This window comes from Strigops habroptila, chromosome 3, assembly GCF_004027225.2.
Source record: "Strigops habroptila isolate Jane chromosome 3, bStrHab1.2.pri, whole genome shotgun sequence".
Classification (NCBI taxonomy): domain Eukaryota; kingdom Metazoa; phylum Chordata; class Aves; order Psittaciformes; family Psittacidae; genus Strigops; species Strigops habroptila.
Window position 1 is genome coordinate 38728800 of NC_044279.2, and position 24910 is coordinate 38753709.

The window sequence follows — 24910 nt, forward strand, 5'->3', positions numbered from 1 at the left end:
GGCTCAGAAAAACTTTAAGGATGAGAAAAAACTCGCCTCGTTTCCCCTCACCGCTACACGCGGGATCCAGGGGGCAGCTGCTGCTCTCCCCGCGACGGAGCCCGGCCGACACGGGCAGGTGCGCTGCTGCTCCGTAGAGCCCTGGCTGGATACGCCTGTCGCTGCTGCCTTGTCCTTCACTGCCCCCGTACCCCCACACTTCCCTGTTAAATCTATGCGGAGAAGAACCGGCGGGACACCAGGCCAGAGACGAGATCGGGGGGGTCGCTTCTCCGCGGCTGGGCACCGGCCCAGCAGACAGCTGCGTGAGAGAAAAGAACGCGGAAGAGAAGAAATTACCCCACCACATCCCCGCCTGTCCCGGCGGTGCCCCTGAGGTAAACGGCCCGGTGGAGCCCCGCCTCGCGGCGGGGGCGTGCCCTTCCCGCCCCGTGCCCGGAGCCCCGCCCCCTGAGCTGAGGTGCGGTCGCTGCGCGCGTGGCGGCGGCGCCTTCCCCTGCCCGGGCGGGGCCGCCTCGGCGCGCGCGTGCGCCGGCCGCGGCGGGAGTGACGGGGCTTGTTGTGGAGCGGCGCGGGGAGCACGTGAAGAGCGCGACGTCATCATAAACACTCGTAGGCAACATGGCGGCGCCTCCGAGCGGGAAGGTAACGGCGGTGCGCTGGGCCCGGCTCCCGCGCGGCCGGCCCCGCCGCTGGGGTCGCCACGGGTGGCGGGAGCCGCGGGAAGGGGGCGGCCGGGCCCTCTGCGTGGCCGTGCGGGGGCCTGTCCTCCCCGCAGGGCGCGGGGTCTCCTCACGGGGCCCGGGCTCACCCCCTCCGCACACGGGCGGCCCGCCCTCGGGCGGGCCTGGCGGTGGCGGGAGGCCGTGAGCCCGCTGCGCCGCCGTGCGCCGGGCGCGGGAGGGGGTCGCGGTCGGCGGGTGAGACTCGGGCCCTGCCTGGGGCCCGTCGCAGTGGCTGCCGCCCCGGCTCGCCTCCGGGGTGCGCGGAGAGACGGCCGCAGTATAGGAAAAGGCCGCTCTCCGGCGGAGGCAGGCAGCCCCGGGGCCGGGGGTTGGTCTCCTCAGAGCAGGCTCTGAGGCCGGGGTGGAGGAACGAGGCTTGTCCTGTCTACGTGGCCGCGTGTCCCGGAGGTGCTCGTAGATGTTCCTGGCGTTTCTCCTGGCCTGCGCGCTGTTAGCGTGCGGGTGTCTCTCCGGGGTGCATACAAAGCCGCGTCAGTAACGTGGTTTAGGAACGTAAAGATTTTTGCATGCCGCCGATCCTTGCCGAGTGTTCCCGAATGAAGCAGTAGAGCTTGACAAGGATTCAGGTGTCAGTCGTGCTTTTGGGTCACCGGAGGAAGTATCGGCAACCTTCTCTGCCTCCCTGCTCTCCCACCGGCAGGTCCGAGTTGTGTCCGTGTGGTTTTGTTGTAGGAATGTTTTTATTCCGTAACTCCATCTCCTGAAAGTGCCACTTTGCAGTACTGGCCTCCCAAGCATGTGGATCCTTTATCTAGGATTTAAAATCTCAGTGTAGCAGCTGACTGTATGTAGTCAGGGTTAGAGTGTGGCAGTCTTCAGTTTCACTTGTCCAGCATATGGCAGCAACTGATAACTTCAGCTCGTGCTGATTTTGGCATAGGAAAACATAAGTAATTACCCCATGTCTGTGCTTCTCAGAGGGTGCTGAGGAGAGCATTTAGCTAGCAGGAAAACTCAGTAGAGATCTTGCTTGTGCCAGTTTACCATATCCATTTCAACCAAAACTGGTGGATCAGGCAGTTTGTTCAGCTGGAGATGTTACAACTTTACTTTCAAGTTCTTTACTGCTGTTAGGTGCAGTAAATGGAAAGGTAGCCATACTGTTCTCTCAGTTGTTTCTAGATGTGCGCATCCAGTTTTTATGTATACAGGGAAAAGTTACTCTTCTGGTTTTGCCCGTTTTAATCTCAATCCAGCAGTTTATTGGATGATGGTAAATTTTCATTTTGCAGCTTCCCTTCCTCCCATAGTTTTTTATCAGGATCTTCTTCAGGAAGTTTCTCCTGAAAGCAGCTATATTATAATAGTTTATATCAGAGGCTAAAACTATTGTGGATTGGTTGTTTGTGAATTTGCTATGTACTCATTGTTCTTTTTGGAAAAAAAAAAAAAAAGTCTGTTTGCCTAAGGCTGAATCTCCAAGACATTGCAAAACTCCGTTTCAGCTATTCCACGTCCGCAGTATGAATGCAAGTTGTTAACGCAACTTCTAATTCAGTAACATTCTTTGCCACGTCCCTTTTGATACAGAGAAAAAAATGACAGTTGTGTTTTCTCAAGCTTCATGAAGTGGCTGGGCTGGTTTGAAGTTTCACTGCTCTCAGTAGGAGCAGTTCCATCCTCCTCCCCACCTGTGTGTTGCACTTCTTGCTTGGGCACTGTACGCATTTGGTCTCTCAGTGATTTGATCTAGCAAGCTGAAATAATACATAAACCTGTGTATGCCTATTTTGGCTGGATTAGTTTTCTATTGGTCTAGGGAGCACACTGGATCACAAATTGTTCCTTTGAATGGCAGCAGGATTTTAGAAAGGCTCACAAACTAAGTGAAACTTCAGTCCAGGTGGAATAAATGCAGTGTAAGTTGGTATAGACCTGGCATTCTCATTTAAGGCATTTTGCAGCTTAGTGGGTTTCCAAGCTACGCGTGTCCTAAATTAATAACACTTTTCCTTCTGACTGTGCAGAGTTGTGTAAGGACCTGTTTCAGGTGATACATTTCTGAAAGAGTAGTAGGCATTGGTTTGTGGGGCGCTTTAATCTCATTTGACAGATCTTATCAGCTGAAAGTAATCTATTTTTAATGTGTATGTTCTTTTCTGCAAAATATTACATAAATTCCCATGGCAATATATTAAACAGCAGAGATAGCCTGCACTGTCTCAGCTTTCATGCAGTCTTGTTTCAGCAAACCATATAAGGTTGTGGTTTCTATTATGTTTTTACCCTGATTGCCTTCCCCTTCTCTATCACTTCTTTTTAATTTCCCAGACATCACTAATATCAAGGGATTCACAACTTGACTGTGTCATGTTGTCTGTGGTTTCTGCTCCATATGTTGAGGGGATATGAATTATAAATTTGGTTACCTCACATAATTGTATTTACTACTTTAGTAGGATGTTTGTTCTATTTGTTTTTTTTACTGTTTTGCATCTTGGAAGGTTCTTTTCCAGTGTTTTTTCTCTATGTGCTTAGCTCGGTTCTGGAAAACTTAAGTTTATGCTGTTGAGTTTTGGAGTCATGACTCATTCTTTACTAATGCCCATCTGCCCTAGAACAGTGTGAGCTTCAGGTTTTTGCCCTTTCTTAGAGTTGTAATTTTTTTCTGCAAGTAACTTGGCAGTAAGGTCATTCATTTTCAGTGCTTTTGGCTTTGTACATGAAAACAGGTTTATTTTCTCTTTCTGTTGCTTAGCAAATGGCAGTGTCCTTAATTCAGAGAACTGACTCTGTACTCACCCTTGTAACAGAAAATCATTTTAGAAAACGAGATTAAAGTTGTGCATGGAGAGAAGTACAAACTTCAGTCTTAGTCTGTCGGTCTATAGGCTATTATTACAGCTGGTCTAAAGACAGTAATGGTTTTTTATGCTCTTGGAGTTCAGAGTGTCTTCGGCACATGGGCTGTCAGATCTTTCTCAAATTACCAATTGACACATGGGCTGTCAGAGAAGTTATTTTTCACTTGCCTGTGTCCTTGCTCTGGAAGTTAAAGCTTCAGAGCTCTAACTGGCTGAACATCTGAGCTTTGGTTCTAAGCTCAGATGCTTGGCCAGTTCTGCACCCAAAAGTGTTTGAGTGGCAGTGTAACTATTACTAAAAAATAATGTTGCAAATGTTGTAGTGTTGGGGGGTGAGTTGGGTTGTATGTGTGTGTGCTGTTGGGTGGTTTGGTTTTGTTTTTATAGCCAGGACCAGCAAAGAGATTTCATGTATGGACTGTTAAAAGTAGCTTTGCATCCTGCAGGTAGTTTGTTGGCACAGATATAGCAGATTATTTAAGAGAGATATATATATTCTGTGGTGCTAGGCAGTGTCTTGCTGCACCTTCTAGTTAAATTTGGGGGCACAGACTACTATGCATTGTTATGTCATTTTATTAAGGACTTGATTTTCAGCCTTTATAATTTACTATGTACAGAATAATAATCCTTTCTGAACCTATTTCATAGGTTATCTCTGTGAACAAAAACCTATACCTGCCTTTGTGTCTTTTGAATTCAGTTAAAGCTTCATTATGCTGGAAAGTAAAACAGTTCACTAATAACTGAAATTTCTGTATATTCTTTCTGTTTCTATTCATCAAGGATTTCTCTTGCAGAAGTGTTCACAGCAGAAATAGTGCTTTACCACCTCAAGCCCTGACTTTTGGTACCCTGAAAAGACTTGCATTTTCAATGGTATCCCCTATTGTTGCATAAGTAGCAGTAATACTTAGTGGTTCAATTGTCAATGCACCTCAGTCAGAACTTGAAAACTTACTGTTGTCAAGCAGGAAATGTTTCTTAGAATATGTGGTTCCTGGTGTGACCTTTCTCATATTTTTCACAGTGTGAACAATATTTGTAGGATTTTTCCCAGAAGTTGTAGCATATCTTCTGTGGAGCAGAAAAATCATGTTGGTCAAGTAATACTCGCTTCATGCTTTGTAGAGTGCTTAAATGTGCTGGTTTCTGGTCTTTGAAAGCAGGTTGTTGATGTAGTAGGTACTTCGACGTGCCCAGTGACAGTTCAGCACTAGATATGTGAATAAGCTCTGGGGAAACCTTAGCTATTCCAAAACTATTCCAAAGATGGAGATGGAAATTAAAGCAACATAATGCAAATGGTTTAAATCGAGTTGTATTTCTTCTAACTTAAAGCACAGATCTAAACTAAGATACTTTATTTTGTGAATTAAGGTCTCTTGGGACAACCATTTCCTAAATTGAATTTATTTTACTGGCCTCTAGTTGTTTCCTTACTTCGTTGCATCTTTTGTTCTGTTTACCTTCTGTCAGATTCTGAAAAATAAGATGCTTCACAGCTGCCATATCTGTTGATAATGTTTGCTCACAGATCCATTTTTCCTTAATTTGTAGTCTGTGGAGCATTCAGACTTTCTTACTCAGTCACTCTCTAACAAGCACACCTGCTTGCTGCTTCAACTGTTGAATCCATGGTGAGGTCCTTTACCTGATTCTCTAATATGAGGCAAACCCAAAGGAACTGCTTTGCAAAGTTGTTAAAATGAGGATTTGCACAGCTCCATAATTACTTAATGATTCCAGAGCAGTGGCTGGTTTACTGAATAAGTGCTGCAAGCTGTGTCTGTCATGAGAAGCTGGATGGCATCTTGGCAGAGCAGAGCTGGCCCTGAGCTGTACGTGTTGGCAGAAAAAGGGAGTGAGTTGGATAAGAACACAGAATGCATCTGAAAGATGGGACTAGCTAACTAGCTGGGAGAGTTGCAGTGCTTCTCCATTCTCTCAAATGTCTTGCGTTTGGCAGGTGGTTGGTGCATGGCAGAGGCAAAAGCAAGAGTGTAATGTGAACAATCAGTGGACATGACATCAGCTTGTACTTAGGTGCCCAGCACAGGCAGGGTGGGAAACACATGGGTGAGGAGGGTAGGACCCTGGGGCTGTTCTGTGGTAGCCCCAGATCCTAACTCTCCTTTTTTGTTGCCTGCATCTCATTGTCTTTGTGTGCAGTGTTGTCTTTAACTGGCCAGTAGCACAGGGCCGTGAATTGTTGTCAAAACAAGCATTTAATCCCCAAACTTTGCTTGTCTTCTGGCATATATTGTAACTGTTGATGTGTTATGCTGAAAGCTGCCTGCTTGCCTATGTCCCTGGCAATAAAGAGCTACAAACATTGCCTGTTGGCTGCTCATTGTAAGCAGTACAATGAGCTGGAGATACGAATTGTCCATGCTATGTCCTTACAGCATTAAGAATGATACAATTTATTTCTCAGAAAGCGTTAGTGGGACAACAGTGGGACTTACAAAAGTTATTTTCTGCTGGATTTAGAATATAAATACTTGAACAGCTTTCCAGAACTTAAGCTAGCATATGCCATGACATGTAAACTGAGCCTACATCCTGCCTCTTCCCTCTGATTTTTTTTTTTTATTGTTGGTGAGTAGACAGCTATTGCTTCATGCAGCTTTCCTGAATTTTGTGCTGTACTTCCCTGTTTTTACAGACCCTCTGTCAGTATGTTAGATGGAATAGCTGCAGTCTCTGTGTGGCATGGTGCTATTAATGACTGACTAGAATGAACTGTGACTTTGCCTTTGACTTCTGTAGCACCTGTGGAAAAATCCCAGGTCAAGGTGGCTTGGCAGCATTTGGAAGCTCTTGCATCAATTTTTAGCTTTTGGTAGGATCTGGATCAAATAGGCAATAGGTCTAATTTTTATTCTATAGAACTGGAAAAATGTGGTTTAAGTTATGCTTGCAGACTGCAAGCATGGACTTGCTTGAGAAGCAAGAAAGACCTATGAACATGAGCTTCTCAGGAACATATTTGAAAAAAAACAAAAACTTGAAATTTAAGTTTATTAAAAAGGAATGCTTAAGTCATACAAGCTTTTTGTTCCTAATTTCTCCATAATTTCTTTATAGAAAAATGTTGCCAACTGAGTGCTTTTCCAGTGGTAAGGTAGTCATGCTTCTGATTTGTTGCATTTGAGGAACTTAAGGATACCACAGATGAATAAATCTGGAAATGGTTTTCCATTAGAACTAGCTTTAAGCTAGTGAGATGTCTGAAAACCTTTGGGTAATTCTGATACATGTACAGCTACAAGACAATTAAAATTGGAAATCAAGTAATTTTTGAAGTTTAGCTTCTGTCACGTTAAATCTCCATTTCCTTTGGTTGTGTTGGTGTGTGCTTTTAACACACGCTCTTCTGTTCTTTTTTCATTTGTGTTTTTGTTGTGGGACCAGCAGCGTCTGGCTTTCATGTATGTAGTAACAGCTAAACCTGAGGAACACGCATCTTTGGACAGTTCAACAGATGTTTGCGAATAGGTATAGAAGAAAACAAATCAACCTTTGTTTAAATCTATAGTTAGGCTTTTCGTGGCTGGACAGCTTTTTTGGTCTCAAGTCTAAGCAACATATGCTGCTTTTCTTCCCTAGGGTTCTGTTTCCATGACTGGTGGGTTGACTGTGCAGAGCACAGGTTTCTTGCTGGGTGGAAGGGTGGAAGGGCTGTAATATTTGGGGTGAGGAATACCTTTGGGTTTGGATTAAAATCCTAGGGACATGTCAATTTATCTAGTCACCTGTGGTGTGGTCTTATTAACATGAACGTGTGGTTTTTTTCATGATGGACTTGCTGATGTTGTGTAGACTTAGAGGAAGGGTGATGGCTCTAATCATATGAAAAGAAAATGGAAGATTGAGCTTGACTCTACCTACTTCTCACCTTTGAAAAAGAAACCATGATGAAATATGTGAAATAATGAATAGTACAAAACGAAGGTGAGCCAGTAGTGTGTTTTCCTGCCTCGTAATACAAGAAGCAGAATTGACTAACTGAACAGATGATGTTCTTTAAAATCCTTGAATTGATTCAGACAGTGGATAATGAGGCCTTTCTAGATTACAGACCTCTGTTACTGAAGGCGAAAAGTTAATCAATGTTTGAAGAAGATTGAGTGGCTTCCCTATGCAGGGGGTGTTGACAGGTAATGGTGATCCTGGTTTTGGTCACGCTTAGGTGGGATTATAGTTACTTTAACTGCTAATGAGGGAGGAAAGGTTTCATTATCCTGCCCTGCTCATACCTAGTTCCTTCTACTGTCTTCATACGTACCAGGATCTCACTACATACATTTTGCGTGCACACCTTACACAAGTTGTTAGTATTTTAGTGATGCTTCTTTTGTCCTCCAGCATCTGCTGTCTGTTGCCCCACATCTTACTTCAAGACACTCATCTTGCATGTTCTGCAGTAACCTACTGTTCAGGCAAGTAGCAGTGTATGCTGCTGTTGACTGGTTTGTTCGGCTGCCGAGGCACTGAGCAAAAATACCTTTGTGGGCCACATGGTGTGTGGGGTTGAGCTATACGGTGTTACAGCAGTTGTCTACTGATGGATGTTTTCTTATTCAAATCTAGCTGTTGGTGTACTGTGTTTCAATTTGATACTTTCCTTAGTACTTGTATGTGTAATTTAACATTACTTTCCCTCTTTGAATTGACCAGTAGCTTGGTCAGTGCTGTGAGACCAGGAAACGAGAATCTGTCACAAACTACATTTTACTGTAAGGTGCTCTAAGAATACTTAGTAGCATTTTTGATTCTTCAGCTTAAGAACATTGTGTGAAATACAGCCACCCAGTGTAGCTAATCTTCAGGTGCTACCACTATAAAATCATATTCTGAAATTCAGTTATTGATTTATCTTACAAAGTAATGCTAAACAGAGCAGCTCAATATTTTTGATAATTCAAAAATGCTGACTTCCAAAATGTTTTGCAGTGGGATAAGCTGTTAAAGCACTTCCTAGGTAATGCTTTATAAGATTAATGCTATGTTTTTCTTCAAATTAGTTCCATTATTGCATCTTGTAGACTCCCATCTACATGTGACTTAACATTTTTCTTCTGTGATATAAAAAAAATTGCACTTTTTAAGCTCGGTTATATGAAATGCTTCATAACAGTTGGATAAAATAAATATAAGCTTGCACCTGTTACTGGTTAAGAATAAATCCCAACAGCTTGGCCTTCTGGCCTTTCAAACTTGGAGGAGTTTTTCTCTGGAGTAACGGCTCATTCAGCTGCATTGTGAGAAGGTCTCTGTTCTACAGATACCCTCCAAACTTCTAAGCACGTTCTTGCTTCTTCGGTTGTATCTCCTGTTTTGGTGGAGCACGGGGCAGGGAGCTGGGCCTGTTATGAAGAGCAATGTAGAATTTTTCATTTGCATGACAACTGTCGTGTTGGGAACACGTTTTCCTTTCCCATGAAAGGAAGTGTTTGTCCTGAGAAGTTAATGGATGGAAAATAATAAAACCAATTACTAGATTACATACCTTCTAGGCTGAGAAGGTATACTCTTTGATTTTTACTAACATTGTTGGCAGAAATGCGCTTCTACCAGTGTAATTCTGATACAAATATGTATGATTGATCACTTTTGTTCATACTTCTGACTAGTTGTGGTAATAAATTAGGTCCAAGTAGCCAGAAGGGAAAATTTAAATAAATTCCAAAGTTGCCTTGTTTAAACAGGGACTGAGCATAACCCCAGGTATTTGGTAGAAAGAGAGGGAGGATATTTTTTGATAGAAAAGATCAAAAAGCTATAATGGAGAAGGTGAAAGAAGGATTCCAGTGTTTGAAAGGTAGTTTGATGTTAGTAATCTTTCAAGAGGGAGATTACACTGAGTGACCTCTAGAGGTTTCTTTCAAGTAATATTCTGTGATTAAACAGGACACTTCAGAATTGTGTAAAGTGAAGAGAAATAGAAGTAGTAAATCTACAACCGAAAGGATGAGTTTACTGAATTTTATTGCTATTTTTAAGCTCTGTATTCTTGTCTGCCTAGTTAAGTTTACATACCTAAACTTTAGCTTACTGGCCTGTGTGAGGATTTTAAAAACCTGACAAACAAATAAGTTGAGAAAAAGATACACTGATATGTTAGTATCAAAGAAGTACGATACCTGTCTCTGATTAGTCAAGAATTATTAGATTTTGCCTTAAAAAATACGTATTTGTTGAGGCAGTGCTTGCAGCTTGGTTTGAAAATTAACATAGTTAAAAAAAAAATTACTGTTACTGCTTGATGCATTTCACTTCCACAAAATCTAAGCTTGGTATATTAGGGACTTTTCATGCTTCTTTTAGAGAGTGGTTGAAAACAGAATTCATTTACATTGTTTATAGAACTTTTAAGAGTATGTATAGCATATAGCTTTGAAGCCTGCTGAATTTTGACAGACAAGAATTCTCTGATTTTCTTTTTTTCCCTTTTTTTAAGAATACTGTAAAGAGTTTTGTAAATGCTTAAATGCAGAAGTTATGTGGGCAGCGTGTACTCCTACAAGCCTCTTTTATCTGACTGTCGCATATTCTACCTTCGGAATGGAACCTTTGCCATTCATGTAGGCAAAGAATGTAGGATTGGGCCATTATTTAATCTAAGGCTGCAATTTTTTATTTCTGTGGAGTTCATCTTTTGTACACCAGACTTTTCATTTTTAATTTAAATTATGGTTATTGTTTCAACATGCTTAAATGGCAAGCGGGGGAAAGGCAGACTAGGTAAGAAAGCCTTTTAATGTTTTACAAGCTATGCAGTATTTCCATATGAACCTCTGCCTGCTGCTTTAAAAAATACTAGGTACTCAATGCATTTTTTGTGATTTCCTGGTGAAGTAATAATAGTCGAATTGTTGCTTAGAGAGCAAGTTTAACAAGTTCCATTTTCTATTTTGTCTTGATTCAAGTGAAAGACTCAGATCTTAGGGGTGGGGAGGAAGGAAAGGTAACAAATCCTTTAACAAGGTAGAGGTGTTCAACTTATGTAGGTGAGTCAAGATGATAAATTAAAATACTGGGGTGTTTTATTTCATTGCCCGCTTTGTTGTAGGTTGTGTATGAGCAAGAAGGAGTTTTCATTCATTCATCCTGCGGAAAAAATGATGACCAAGACAACTTAATATCAGGAATACTACGAGTCATAGAAAAGGTACTTGCATAATACATTTATGGAAACTTCATCTATTTGTTGGTGAAACACACAATGTGTTTGGGAAATCTTAAATATCTTTTTAAGTATAAGATTTCATAAATGAACAAACACCACATAATGTTTCATCTTCATAATTTTTGTATGTGTGTATATATGTCACTTGTACCGTGATCATACCATGAGTAAATAGGGAGGTATGTTGTGAGTATTGAATTATGATGGTTTGTATTGTAGGAAAATGAAGTAATAGTAGACTGGAGACCACTGGATGATACTTTGGATACTTCTAATATCCTGTGTGCTGGAAAGGTATGTTGGTTAGTTATCAGTTAGTTAGAGATTTTATTTTGTATTAACTTATACGTAGGTGATCTCATAACTGGAAGCAAAATCTATTTATGCGATTATCATTGGTATTAATAGCTACATGTAGGAATCATTTGTGGACTACAGCCCAGTTTAGGTTATTGCTGTACATGTGTAGGTGACTGTATTTAGTTTTTACTTGATTCATATATAAAACAGAAGGGGACTATGTATCAATAGTAAAGACCAAATGAATATGTGTATCACAGTCACCAGTCCCCTTGCATCTACCATGTTGATTCGCTCTTCATAGTTAGACTCAAAACAGAGAGGTACTGTTCTGATGCAAAATAAAAATAGAAGTGTATGGGGGTTCTAAGATGCAGTGATGTGTGGTATTTAAGCAATATTAAGAGGATGCAACTAAAGAAGAAAGATTTAAGTTTTACATTTAAATAAAAGGTTTTTTGTGTAGGTAGAATCTGCAAGAGAGGCTAGGCTGTTTCAGTACCATGTTGAATTTATTAAGTAAATCTTTTCTCTTAGTCGAAAGTCCAGATTTCCTGTGTTGAACTGTATCGTGTTTCTTAGGATATTAACACTACAGATTCTTTTAATTTGTGAAAATGAAGATGCTTATTCTTGTTTAATCTGAGAAACTAGCTCAGTTTTCATGCTTTTTATTTTTTGATAGTAACTTTTTTTTTTTGGTCGCCTCAGGATTCCAGTTCTGTTGTTGAGTGGACTCAAACTCCTAAAGAAAAATGTTCCCGAGGAGCAGACCGTCCAAGTAGTTATGAAGCAGAATGGGACATGGTCACCACGGTCTCTTTTAAAAAGAAACCTCATTCAAATGGAGGTACTAAATATAGAAGTGGGGTTTGGTTTTGGTTTTGCTTTATGGTAACTTTTAGGTGAAGAATTGCCTTTTAGATAACGTAAAATTGATTTTACTAGGAATTGAAAAGCTCTTCATTATTTGTGGTGTGGGGTGAGCCTGGGTGTGGGGGGAAAAAATCACAGTGGAATAGCTGCCATCTGCTTCCAATGCCTTTTTGTTTAAATTGGTGGAGAATTGTATTGAAAATAAATGTTAGGGTTAACTTCTTGCTACATCATCTAATGACTGTCACAGCAGTTTTACCTGCATTGGGCTCTTGCATTCGTTCAAATAAATGGCATTTGAACTAGATGTCATGGTAGAAAGGAAAATGAAAACAGAAGTGGTTTACTACTCAAACGCCTTTCCATACTGCAACAGCAGGGGGAGATGGAATGTACAATTATGTGGTATGTGGGTCTTTTTTATATGGTCTTTTTTACTTCAGCAAAATAATTTTATAGCTACATCATTTTTGTTACAGTGTCTCAGTAGAGATGTTTGGGGCAGGGTAAGAGTGGGGGAGAAAGGGCAGTGATTCTCAAGTAATTTTTTTTTCTCCTCTGATTCTCCCATAGTATTTTTCTCTATAATACTACTTTTCACTGTATTATTTCTTAGTCTGTAACTGAGGACCATGGTGCTTGTCTCACCGTATCTGTGATGGTTTTAAATGTCATCTATGTCATGTGTGAGTGTGGGGTTTGGACTTCAGTTTATTAATGTTTCTGGGTAAAGCACAGTCATTGATTATAAAAGGTTCCTGTGTTTGAGAGGAGCTTTTAGTGCTAGCACAATATAAAGCTAAAATCAGCACCTCTGTCAGGCATAGGATAGTTTATTATGTCACTGGTTTGTATTGATTTTTCATCTTCAGGTGTTAGAGTGCATCTTCATCCAAAGTGTCAGTGAGCACTACTGACTTGGATTATGCTCTTCTGACACTTCTTGCTTATTTCCAGTTTCTGTAATATGATGTGGGCAGGCGAGAGGGTATGCCGGATTACCTCCAGGCATGCTGACAATTTTGTGTCCTCTGATAAAGTAAAATGTAATCCTTTCTCTTTGAATGTGTGCAGTCTTGCCCAGAGCGTGTACATGTTTGCGCAGTATGGCAGAGAAGAGTGGGTAGGGAGATTTTCAATTCCTTCTCCCTTACTTTGGTAGCTGTTTTACCACACATCACCTGTACTGTGTCCAATATGTAGCATGCAGTATTGTAATGTATACCATGTTTAGTTTGAGTACGTAGTACTACCTGGTGCACGTGCTGGTGAGATTCAGCTTTCTGCTGGAATTTGATACAGCAGTTGTATGTTAAGTGCTGGATCCTTTTATAAACTGTAGGCACAGCTTTAGGGGAGCAGTCTGATGGACTTGCCCATTATTTTAGAAGTCTGTAGAAGATGAGGAGGCACAAAGAGAAACCCAGAAATAGCAGTTGCAGTAGTTACGGTACACACTTCATCATCAGAATGAATGCTGGGTTTTGGGCTTGATTTCTAGGAACAGTGACAGATACAATGCATTTGTAATTGCTAACACTGGAAGTCAAACTAAAATCATGTGGTCATTTTGTTTTTAAGATGCTGCAGCTCATGCAAATGGAGAAAGCAAGTGGTCATTCCTGTTCAGTTTGACGGATCTGAAATCAATCAAACAAAACAAGGAAGGCATGGGATGGTCTTATTTGGTGTTCTGTCTGAAGGATGATGTGAAACTACCAGCTCTTCACTTTCATCATGGGGATAGCAAGCTATTGATTGAATGCCTTCAAAAGCATGTTGTGCTGAATGAGTAAGTACCAGACAACTCTTAATTCTGATTTAAAATATGGATCATTGGTTTAATGAATTTCAGATTAATGCTTCCTGATGTATTTTAAATACCCTTTTATTAGTAGAATCAGTTTTCAAGGTGACTTAAACATATGCATTTGGAATGTAGGCTGAAGTTTTAAAATTGTTGAATCAATTTATGAAATAGTTTAGAATCTGTTGAAATGTTACCAGCTCCGTAATTCCTCAGTAGCTTCCTCTAGAGGGTACAGAAGCTTGTCATGAACACTCAGTGTAAAGTTATATCCTTCTTCCTGAACCACTTGTATGAAGTTGGATAATTTGTGTTAAAATTTGAGATATTCTACTTTGTGTGAAATATCTGTGAGTATTGACATCGATGTGTGAGGTAGCTTACAGCACTGTCAACTAAATCAACTTGTATGTAAATGTTTTCCCTCAGAATTCTGTTTCCTGTAACTTCTTGCCATGGGGAATGTTTCACACTTGGTTTTATTTTTCAACCATATGAATGTACACATAGTTAGACCTTATCATGGTGTTAAATACTTGGGTTTTGTTGTATATTTATATTGTGTCACCACCAAATTTTTCACTTAGAAAAAATCCTTTGTGATTGGCAAGCATGGATGCAGAATGAAATAAAATGTTCTGCTCTCACCATGTAGGCATAAGGATAATTTAAGAAGGCAACAGAGTAAATAAGAGTAAGTAGAGCATGAGGAAACAATGAGATGTAACAGGTACACCTATAACAGGTATAAGGTGAGTGTAACAGGTAATCTGTTTTCAAAAGTGTTTTGTTATCACTTACAACATAATATTCTGATGACAGATTGTAAGGTGGATAGTGAAATGGCTGTGGAAACACTAGGAAAAACCCCTGTGCTGTATGGCGAGTTGATGAAAGCTTTATACCCTAATGTGATCTGTTGTCTATATAATGCAGCAATGTATTTCAAATTTTCTAACTAATTCCATAGGATGTATTTAATGGACAGGACAAGCTTTAAGTAGGCTTACGGAGTGCATTTGACAGTGTAGCAACCTGGTTTGCATGAACTTAATCAAAACTTTTTTCTTGTGGTTAACTCTCAACTAGAAACTTACACCTTCTTTCCAGTTAGTCAATTGGAAGCTTTAACAAAAGCAATTTAAAAGTAATGAGTTCATGCTGCTGGGTTTTTTAATGGCCAATATTTAAAGAGCTTATTTTTTTAATATATATGTGTGTGTGTGCATGTGTGTATGTACACACACATACGCATAAAAAGCAATAAATAACAGAAAAGTTGATAACTAAAATGCAGTACTGAACTACCAATCTGTAGTCATTGTTGGATTGATTTTGTTGGAGTTCCATGTATTTAATGTTGAGGCACCTGGACTAAGCTTATATTTCATATTTTTTGCTCAAAAGCAGAAAATATTTAGAACAAGATACTGCTCTGCTATGTAACAAGTTATTTTGTCTTTTCATAATTAGGAAGTTTTCTGTATCTTTTGACTTTAGGGTTGAAAGTTTTTAAAAACACAGGAATCTAAACTAACATACTGCAATACCTTAAACCATTTTATGAAGTTGAACACTTAAGCTCCTCTTAAGCCAGACATCTAGGTTCTGTCCAGTGTTTGTCAGTCAGTTATTGCACGTAACATTGAACAGTTTGTGTTGCCAACAGGCATTATTTCCACTTCTATGGAGTCATGTGCTGTAAATAATTACACTTCACATTGCTATGCGAAATTAATGCTTATTGGTGAGTCACTGACTGAAAGTGAAATAGGTACTGATTTTGGTTTCCTGTTTCAAACACTGTCTCTTTCAGATAGTCTGTGGTGAGTGAGTGGGAGCTCACCACTCTTCCTTTATTTGGCCCAGTGAATTTCTAGTTCTTGTCCTTCGTAGCCTCTTGCCAGGTGATGTGGACATTTCTGTAGGGACAGTGCAAACTAGTAGCTGTCAGGTGGGGAAGGAACTGGATGAAGAGAGGCAGTCACGTCCCCATGTGTCTGTTTTTAAAAGAAGGCAGTGGTGTAGAGTTTGTGCAGTCTGACCCAGCAGTGGTGCCCTGGGGATGTCCAGGAATCCTTGCCAGATGGAGTTCCTTGCTAAGGTAACTTTGGGAACTTTAAAGCAAAAAGCTGAGGCAGATATGGAAATTAAACTTGAATGAAGTTAAGCATGTAGGTGAGCAGGAACTTCCAATTTTAGTTTTCTTAGCTTTCTCTCTTCCAGTTAAGGTCTGCTTCTGGTACCAAATTCTTTTCTGTGGTCTAGTCATGAATTATGATTATGTTTTTTTTAAGAAAGAGAAAAGAACAAACTTAAGTTGTGGAAATGGCAGACTTCAGTGTCTGTACGTTTCTGTTGTTTCCTGATGGTTACTTATGCTTTAGTAAATGATATATCTAACCTCAAAACTGGATGCCAGAAGCAAATACTTGGTAGCATAATTACTTGTTATCCCAGCCTCTCCTTTATAATACATGGGATATTGGTGTTAAGGCAGAAAGTTTAGCTTTTTCTTTAAAATACCTTTTTGTCACAGCTATTTTTCTTCTTCTGTTCCTGTTGCCTCAGAAGTTTTTGCCTTTCTCTTAACACCATTCCTTATAAAATGGCACATCATTGCTGATATCAGTGTGTGGGAAGTGGCTAAACTTGAACAAAATATTTATAATTTGCTGCTTTGAGGATACCCAAGCTACCCAAGTAGCTGTTCATACCCAACTGGCTGTCCAGAGAGAATGTTTTATTAAAATGGAGAGAATGGTACAAAGTTTTTTGTTTCTTTTGTTCTTTTAGTTAAGGAAAACATAATACATGACTCAGCCTTTGCCCCTGTGCTACTTTTTAGCAAAAGTCAGTTGTGCTTCATTAACTGTTGCTGCCTCAGAAGTATGACTCTGGTGTCTGGCTGTCTCAAAATGAGATCTCTTGTTGCATTTCATATCCGTCTGTGTTAACAGTGTCCTGTCCTGTTGGAATGGGAGAGAGATAAGGCTTATTAAAGTTCTTATCTTTGAATTTAATAACATGGTAGATGATGCAGGTACTAAGAAAAATAAAAGTAATTTTTCTTTCAAAGATGAGAAATAGTGGATTTGAACTTTGGGAGAGAGCAATAAAAGTAAGCCTGTGCAGTGGATTAGTGTCAGATGGCAAAGTGTTTGTCTTTCCCTTGCCTAGCTACCAACTCTGAGGTCTGAATGTCAGCCTGGCTTCTGAGCTGTTCTCTCTGCTGTCACATATTGAGCTGTACATTGGGAGTTCAGGATCTGGTTAATGAATTGATGGGGGTGGCAGGGGAGTTTGAACTAGGTGATCTTAAGGTTCTTTACAACCCTAACCATTCTGTGGTTCTGTGGTCTGTGCCGGAGGAGGGAAGAAGATGGAATGTTGGGTTGCGGAGGTGAGAGCAAAAGAGCAGATTAAGTATTAGGAGCAGTGTGGTTCCACTGCCTTTGTTGTTAGTGTTTTGATCTGTCTATGCAAGCCTGTCAGAGAGAATGTTACATTGAGGAGCAAGAGTGTACAAAGACTGAGTTAGGCCAAATTGGGTTTGTGTTCATTTAGCTTTTGGAGTCTGCACAGAAAGACATTTGCAGGCTGTACTGAGATGGTTCTGTTTCACAATACAATGGCTGTGGTGTTTTTTAAGCTCCTATCAGTATGAATCTTAGAATTATTCTAACAGTAGCTGTTGTAATACTGTTGGTTAGAAATTCATTGATATGCTTTCATACATTGAAAAGCAGTTTGTATTCCTTTATGTAATGCTATGCAATTACAGGGCATGGTAATATAAAACTTACTAATTGGTTGAAAGAATCTTGAACTCTGTGTGGTGGTGTGGGCTTTTTTCAGTTCCTCTGTTATGTTAAAGGAGTTTCAGCATATATTGTATTGAGGCTGACTATGTCTCACTAAATTTCCTTTCCTGTGTCACCTCTTTTTTTGTCTGTTGTCAAATACAGAAAACTGTAGTTGAAGAAAACTATTTACATGTGGGTGACAAAGGTTATCTTCCAGAGTAATTTCTCAAAAGCATCATGATTTTTCACAGTATGAAAGAGTACAGTTCAGAATGAATATGATGACTAATCTTTTGAAAAACGAAAGTCCTGTTTGTAGTGTTTTAGCTTGTGAACTTGTGCCAAGGACTAAGAGTGATCTTGCATGAAACCGCTTTCATTGTACAACACCTGAAATGTGACTTCAGAAAACAGTAAATGTTTTAAAAATATTTTCAGGAAAAACTGGTGGTGCCTATAGAAACCTTTTTATTTTTATTGCAGATCTCCCCAGGATAAACGGATTCTTCTTGTGAATTCTCAGAACAAGTCTCTTTCTCAGTCTTTTGAAAATCTCTTTGATGAACCATCATATGGCTTACTACAAGTATGCATTAGCTTTGAATTTTTTACTCTGAAGACATTTATTAAAAAAATATTACATGAATCATTGCCATTGTAGAAGCATTGTTTGTGTCCTAAAACAAATGCTTACGATAGAAAGAAAGCTTACTTATTAGTTGTTTTATATGTTCTAAGAAATTCTTAATATCCCTGTGGTATTATATCAAACCTATTCAAGTTAATGTTATCTGCTATTCTATACATTTGGATTCAAATAGTTTTATAACAGGGAATACAGAAAAATTTCAGGAATTACTAAAATATTAATTAGAATTTTCTAAATTTTCCTTGACTACATACTCTTTTCCTTAATATTTTCTGACAGTTTGAAGTGATGTTGGATATACAGCAGCAAAAAATACAATATTGCCAAAAAGAGGTTTGGGGTGGTTTTTTTTTTAATGCTACAAGTGCTTATAATTTAATGGGGTTTGTGGTCTTGGGAAAGTCAGCAGCAAAATATCCAATGACTTGAATGAGGCCAGAGTTTTGACCAAGTGATTTATTTAATTACAGAAAATGTTCCTGAGTGAACTGCGTTAGTTTCTGGACTTAGTTGTCAAACAAATTGTTGTGTGAGATTCCTAACAGTGTACGTGATGATTCAGGCTGCTTTCTCTGTGAAGGTAGAGGAGCTAGGCATAAAGACGATGTTTTTTGGCATTAATCACTGGAAAGTAAACAGTAAATCTGATCCACTTTTGTATGTAGGTCAGGCTTCCTGAGCATTCTGCTGTCCAATTTCTCAAATCAACAGTATTATCTTAATACTCAAGATACACTTTTTTGATTATATAATGAATGTGCTATATGAAACCACTGATACATGAAACCTCAATAACTTCGAAACCTACAGTATTCTTCCTGTTGTTTTGCTTGCTTTTGAGTACAAGAATTCCAAATAATCTGAGACTTTTTGTATTTTACTCATTTTCCTTGTTATAACACAGAAATTGAAGAAAGATCCATACACAGTAACAATGGGAAGATTTTCCAAAGTCACAAACTATATTTTTGACAGTTTCCGTTCAAGTGACCCTTCAACTCAGAGGCGACCACCATCAGAAATGGCAGACTTTCTCAATGACGCTATTCCAGGGCTGAAAATAAATCAGCAGGAAGAACCAGGATTTGAAGTCATTACACGAGTGAGTGTGTAAATGCATATGATGTGGATGCATTGATTCTTCTTAGGCACACCTTTAAAGGAATGATAGGACTTGAAGCTTGGCGAGTTATAGTGTTCCTGCTTGGTCATTGTGGTGTATGCGGCCCTACCGTTTTTAGCCGAGAGAAGATTGTCAGCTACATCTAGAACATGTCATTTTTATGCCTACAAATAGGAGGTTTGCTTTGAAAGAAAGTTTGTCATTGCTGAAGTGGGGATTATCGTTACACAGAGTCACTACCTTGAAAAATTACCCATTTCATATTTAGCGTTTGCTCTGTGGTCAGCTAGAGCTATGTTATGTAAAATTGGGATACGGATGTTAATAACCAACTTTCTTGGCTAATCATTTTAATATTTCAGTTTGCTTTAAGCGGACTAAAAAGGTTAAAACAAAGTATTTAATTGGATGATTAATGTCTAGGCTGTATGAATGTACAGATTTATGTATGACTTGAACCAAAGCTAGAATGAACTTGTAACGGGATTATGAATCACTTTAGGCTCCTATTACTGTCTTTTACAGACAGGCGCAAAAGATTTTCTTAAATGCTTGTGATTACTATTTAAGCAGCTTACATGCTTTTAGAGTGTTAAACTGGATTGAATGTTATTTTTTTTTCTCGAGTTCAAAATAGTGTTAATAACTTAGCAGTAGCTGTATGAACGATGTGATTCTAAGAACTTGCTGCCTAGCACTTAATCAGTTAGTTAATTAATGAGAAAAGGTATAACAAATGCTACATACTGAAAATAATACAATATGTCATAATCTGGTAAATGCCTTGGTTTTCTAAAGAGTTAAAACACAAATTGACTTGGTGGTCGCCCTTATCAAAATACTTTTTAGAAAGTAAGGAATTACTTTATGATCAATTTGCTGTGCTTAAACATGCAGTTTGGGAACTGAGAGAGAGTAACCCCAAGCTGTGAAACTTTAGTGGGTGTTAGAAGTTCTGAAAGCACATTCAGTCTTGGGTTTATTTTTATTTTTTAAGGGCAGTGTACGTAAATTGATCTTTCAGTCACGCTGCAGTCTGTGTGAGCATAGCATCTCTGAACCCAAGCTGGTTTTCTGTTCTCTCTTAAGATGAGCTAGTGTGTATCAGGAATGTGCTTTTGAAGTGAAACTTCCTATTGTCTGTGTTTGCTGTGTTGCATGTACCTAATTGCAGAGAGACTTTTAGTCCATGGGAAGGTAGCTCAGAGGTGTTTGTGGGGGTAGAGGTTATTTAAAACACACACGTACATTCTCCTCCAAAATCTGAAATATTAGTATGTATGCTCAGGTCCTCAGCATGGAGTATCTTGCCTTAAAGATCTGCTTGTATTGGTCCACACTACTTGCTAATATGGACACAATCATAGATCCTTAGAGTTGCCAACTGAGGTATACACATGTGAAAATGTAGTTACACTCAATATGAGAAACTGACGAGCTCAATACTGTTTGTGCAGTTATTTAAAACTACTGAAGCACTTCAGTGGGATTCATACATCATATTTGCATTTGTTTCAGATCGATCTAGGAAAACAGCCTGAAGTTAGTAGAAGAGAGCCTGTGTCGGCAGAAGAATGGGCTAAGAATATGGATGCTGAAGGAAGAATTTTAAATGTCGCCTACATAAAGCAATCTATATTTAAAGGGGTAACTTCTTTTTCTAAACTCAGCAACACCTATGGCGTGATTCCAGTCCCCTTTTCTGTCCTTCCCAAGCCATGGTTATGCTGTTTTCATTACACTTGTGATGCTCATGCAGGACTTTGAGCATGAGCCAGTCAGTATTGTTGGAGAGACTTCATAAAGCATGATCTGATCAAATACCTCAGCAGTCCTGCAACCATACAGTGCTCTACAAGGAGAGAGAGCTGTGTGGCTGGCTAAAGTGAATGAGTTGAAAATTCAAAAGCTTAAGTGATAGAGAAATTGAAGTGCTTTTCAGGAAGACACCAGTGCTTCAGTGTTAGGAAATCAGGGTTTGGTTTGTTTGGTTTTTTTTTCAATTGAACTGAGTGTTTTTGTAATATGAATGTGAATTTAGTCTCAGTGTTGGAAAATTGAAAACTTTAGTTACAGTGAGGAATCAAGCTGGCCTTGGACTGGTAAACTGGGGAGTGTGATATAGCAAAAGTGCCTCATTCTCCTGACTAAACTGCAGGAGTTGAAAGAAACTCTTTGGATGAGTGGGATGTAATTCAGCTAATACATTTTCATCATCTACAAATGATGAGCTGTACTTGGAAACTTTCTGACAAATAGCGTCCTCGAGTGGGCACTAGTGTTTTTGGTTGCTTGGAAGATTCATCTGCGTGTTGGCTGTGTCTTGTTAGATGAAAATATTTGAGCAAATAAAAAAATAAAGGTAGGTCTAGTCCTCAAGATCAGTTTGTGGCAAGACCAGAAGTTTGGCAGTTAAGCAGCATGATGTTTAAACATATAAATTTTAAAGGTACTTTTTTGCTTCTTGAAGTCTGTGGTGCCTGTAAGGTTTTTATTTCCAGCAGTGAAGCAAAAATGTAGGAAGAAAAGTCTTTCGTAAAAAGTTTCTTTTTTATCTTCTAAGAATCCAGTGCTTCTGCAGTTCTCTGCTTAATCATACTCTCTTCCTCCTGTTTCCTCCAAGTGTGATACCTAGTTAGTAGATAAGATTTGGCTGCAATGTGAAAAGGAAGCTTGATTATAAAAATTCTCTTTTAAGTTGTTACTTAAAGAAGTGTTGTATCACTTTAGCAGTGTTTTCTCACAAAATCAAAATAGTCTTTTTGTTAATGTTTCATAATCATTTTTCCCTAGGGTCTCTGCCATACTTTAAGAAAAGAGGCGTGGAAATTTCTTTTGGGGTATTTTCCTTGGAATAGCACTAAAGAAGAGAGAGCAAACCTGCAAAAAAGGAAAACGTGAGTACAGTGAGGCTTCTTTTTTTACAAAAAAGATTTCAAAGCTGCTTTTTTGCTTGAGGCATGTAGTGAAATAGAAAGGGTTTTGGAAACTTGAAAGACAGCTGCTAAAGACTCTTGAATGCAAAGAAGTGTGTGAGACTTTCTTAAAAATGATTGTTACACAAAAGTAAAAATACTATGTGAAGTGTTGTTATCCCATTTATGCCAAAGAACAAATGGAATGAATGAATGCTTAAGTAAAAAATAAATGTAGTAATTGAGCATGTTTTGGTCTCAAAATCATCTTTTCTTCTTCAGGGATGAATATTTCAGGATGAAACTGCAGTGGAAATCTGTCAGTGAGGAACAGGAAAAACGAAATTCAAGATTGAGAGATTACCGGAGTCTTATAGGTAAATTTAGATTTAGAGCCAGACCTAACTGTACAAACTTGCACACTCTTACAATTCAATATGAAGTTGAAAAAATGTAAGCATTTGAGTAACCTGTATGAAGAGACACTAAAAGCTAACATGTTGCTGTCCCAGAGGTGCCTAAACTTTTTGTACTTAATAATAAAACTTTCTCAACCAGAGTAATTCAGAGCTTTACACATCAGTGCTACAGAATGGCTGGATTTTTTAACTTCTTTCAGTTAGTAACAAAGGCTCTTTATTTCGTGTTACTTCCTGATGTAATTTTACTGGGAATGTCATTAAAATAATGACATAGAGTAAGAATGTGAAAATGCATCTGTCCGTATTTTAAAATTTATTATAAGGATTTCTGTATGTGCATTCTGACTCGGGGGGCTTTATACCTACTTCTAAAGATTTCATCAAGTTCTGCTATTAGCAGTTTGTATGCTGAGATCTTTATGGTAGTGAGATTTGGACACCAACGTTTAGGATTGCTAAATAGTTATTTCAGGAGACAGGGTAAGAGTGTTTTTGTGTTATTCTGAGTTGTAGACTAAACTTATTTCAGCCACCTATTCAATAGACAAGCTGAAAGGGTTGAGAGAGTCTAATCTTAGTAGGTCAGTCTTAGAGAGTGTGTGTACTAATAGTTTTGTTTCTGTTGAAGCAGTTCTGTTCCTTTTTAAGTGTTTGAAATGTAAAGGACAGTGTTAGGCTTACATTGTGAAGTAGATCCAAACCTACATATTACTACTTTTATTAAAGCACGCTCAAAATTTTGCTTATTTCAATACATCAAATTTTGAATTTCACATTATTCAGGAGTATGCTGTGTGCTTGGTGTGTTTGAGGCATGAGAACTGCCTAATGGAACAGGCAGTTTCAGCTCACTGAGTTATATGAGCTTATAAATATGCTGTTTTGAAATACTACAGTGTCTCTGAGCTGATCATTTGTTAACTTCCCTACTATGGCTTATGCTGCGTCACATAAGTATTCATAAATGGCACTGCATAGCGAACTCACATAAAATTGTTCTTAATCTGTGTAGGTGTAAAACATTTTCACTGAATTATAATCAGGAAGTTTTCCATAAAAAGTATTAACAAATAAAAAGGGGCAAAAAGCTTTAAAATCTGTTTATAAGCAAATCCTTTTATTGCAGACAGGAAGGATTTTCTTTCTTTTAAAATATTCTTTATTTTGAAATGCCATTCAGTTATGCAGTTGTCTTAAATACTTCAAAGCTTTGCAGCGTTGTTTGAGGAAAAAAGCAGCAGCTTAAAAATCATTCTGAATTCATTTGATGCTGGCTTTGTAGAATTTGCTTTGAAAATGTTTTTAAATCTGGACTGTTTCCTTAGAAAAAGATGTAAACAGAACAGATCGAACAAATAAATTCTATGAAGGTGAAGATAATCCAGGATTGATTTTACTTCATGATATTTTGATGACCTATTGCATGTATGACTTTGACTTAGGTAAGTTTTGTTCCTCTGAATGTAAAAGCGTTTTTAGTTTCTGATATGCAGCTTTGATTATGTTAAGGCCTATTAATACAGTTCAACTTGTTTCGACTGCAATGCTTTTTGTAACTGTCAAGATATATATTTAATAATGTAGATAACTTTATTCAGTTTCTCATCCTATTTCTTCCTCCCTTCTATCAGATGCTTATCGTGGGCATCTGAATTCATCAGCTGAGGTGGGATTGGGAATTAAGTGACAGTTTGTCTTCACCCTAGTTCTATTGCTGGTTGTGGTTTTTTGTCGTCGTTTATTTGTATTTTAGAATTGAAGCAGATTTGCTTTTCAGAGTTTTATATGGGTTTGGGTCTCTGGAGCTTGAGTGTTACATCCATTTTTATGACTGATATATCAATAAAAATGATAAAAGCAGCTGCCACTGCTGTAATTAAAGCTTAGCGTACTGAAACAGCTGTTTGTAAACATGGATGTTTACAATACTTCAGAAGCTGGTTCTTGAGGAGTACACTTAACAATCTGTCAAATTACGCTTTAGTGTACACATCTGTTGCAGAAGAAGAGCATATAAGGCTTTGCTTTAATCACAGGGTACATGAGGTACATAGTCATAGCTTCTGTTAATTGTCTGGGGATGGGAAAGATACTTCTAGTTGGTTCTCCCCTCCACTCCTGGCATGACATTTGGCTGTTGTGTACTTTTTTTGGTGTGTATTCTGTCTCAGAAAAGTGGTGGGCTTTTAAAAGCTCATTTTGTGCCAGATTTTGAAGGCAAAAAGTTGGAACAAATGTTTGATTGCTAGTAAATGCAGCTCAACCTG

The 24910-nt window shown here is 38.9% G+C and overlaps 1 protein-coding gene across 1 annotated transcript in view; it reads left to right on the plus strand.

Moving 5' to 3' along the window:
- The first annotated feature begins 429 nt into the window (after positions 1–429).
- The window catches only part of TBC1D15 (TBC1 domain family member 15), a 33684-nt gene continuing 9203 nt past the window's right edge, over positions 430–24910 (plus strand). The window contains exons 1-11 of the mRNA XM_030477952.1: positions 430–645; positions 10629–10727; positions 10965–11039; positions 11757–11895; positions 13503–13713; positions 18018–18120; positions 19088–19285; positions 20825–20953; positions 22100–22203; positions 22504–22598; positions 23969–24085. Of these exons, the coding sequence (XP_030333812.1) occupies positions 622–645; positions 10629–10727; positions 10965–11039; positions 11757–11895; positions 13503–13713; positions 18018–18120; positions 19088–19285; positions 20825–20953; positions 22100–22203; positions 22504–22598; positions 23969–24085 (1294 nt within the window). The 5' untranslated portion in view covers positions 430–621. The remainder of the gene's footprint in view (positions 646–10628; positions 10728–10964; positions 11040–11756; positions 11896–13502; positions 13714–18017; positions 18121–19087; positions 19286–20824; positions 20954–22099; positions 22204–22503; positions 22599–23968; positions 24086–24910) is intronic.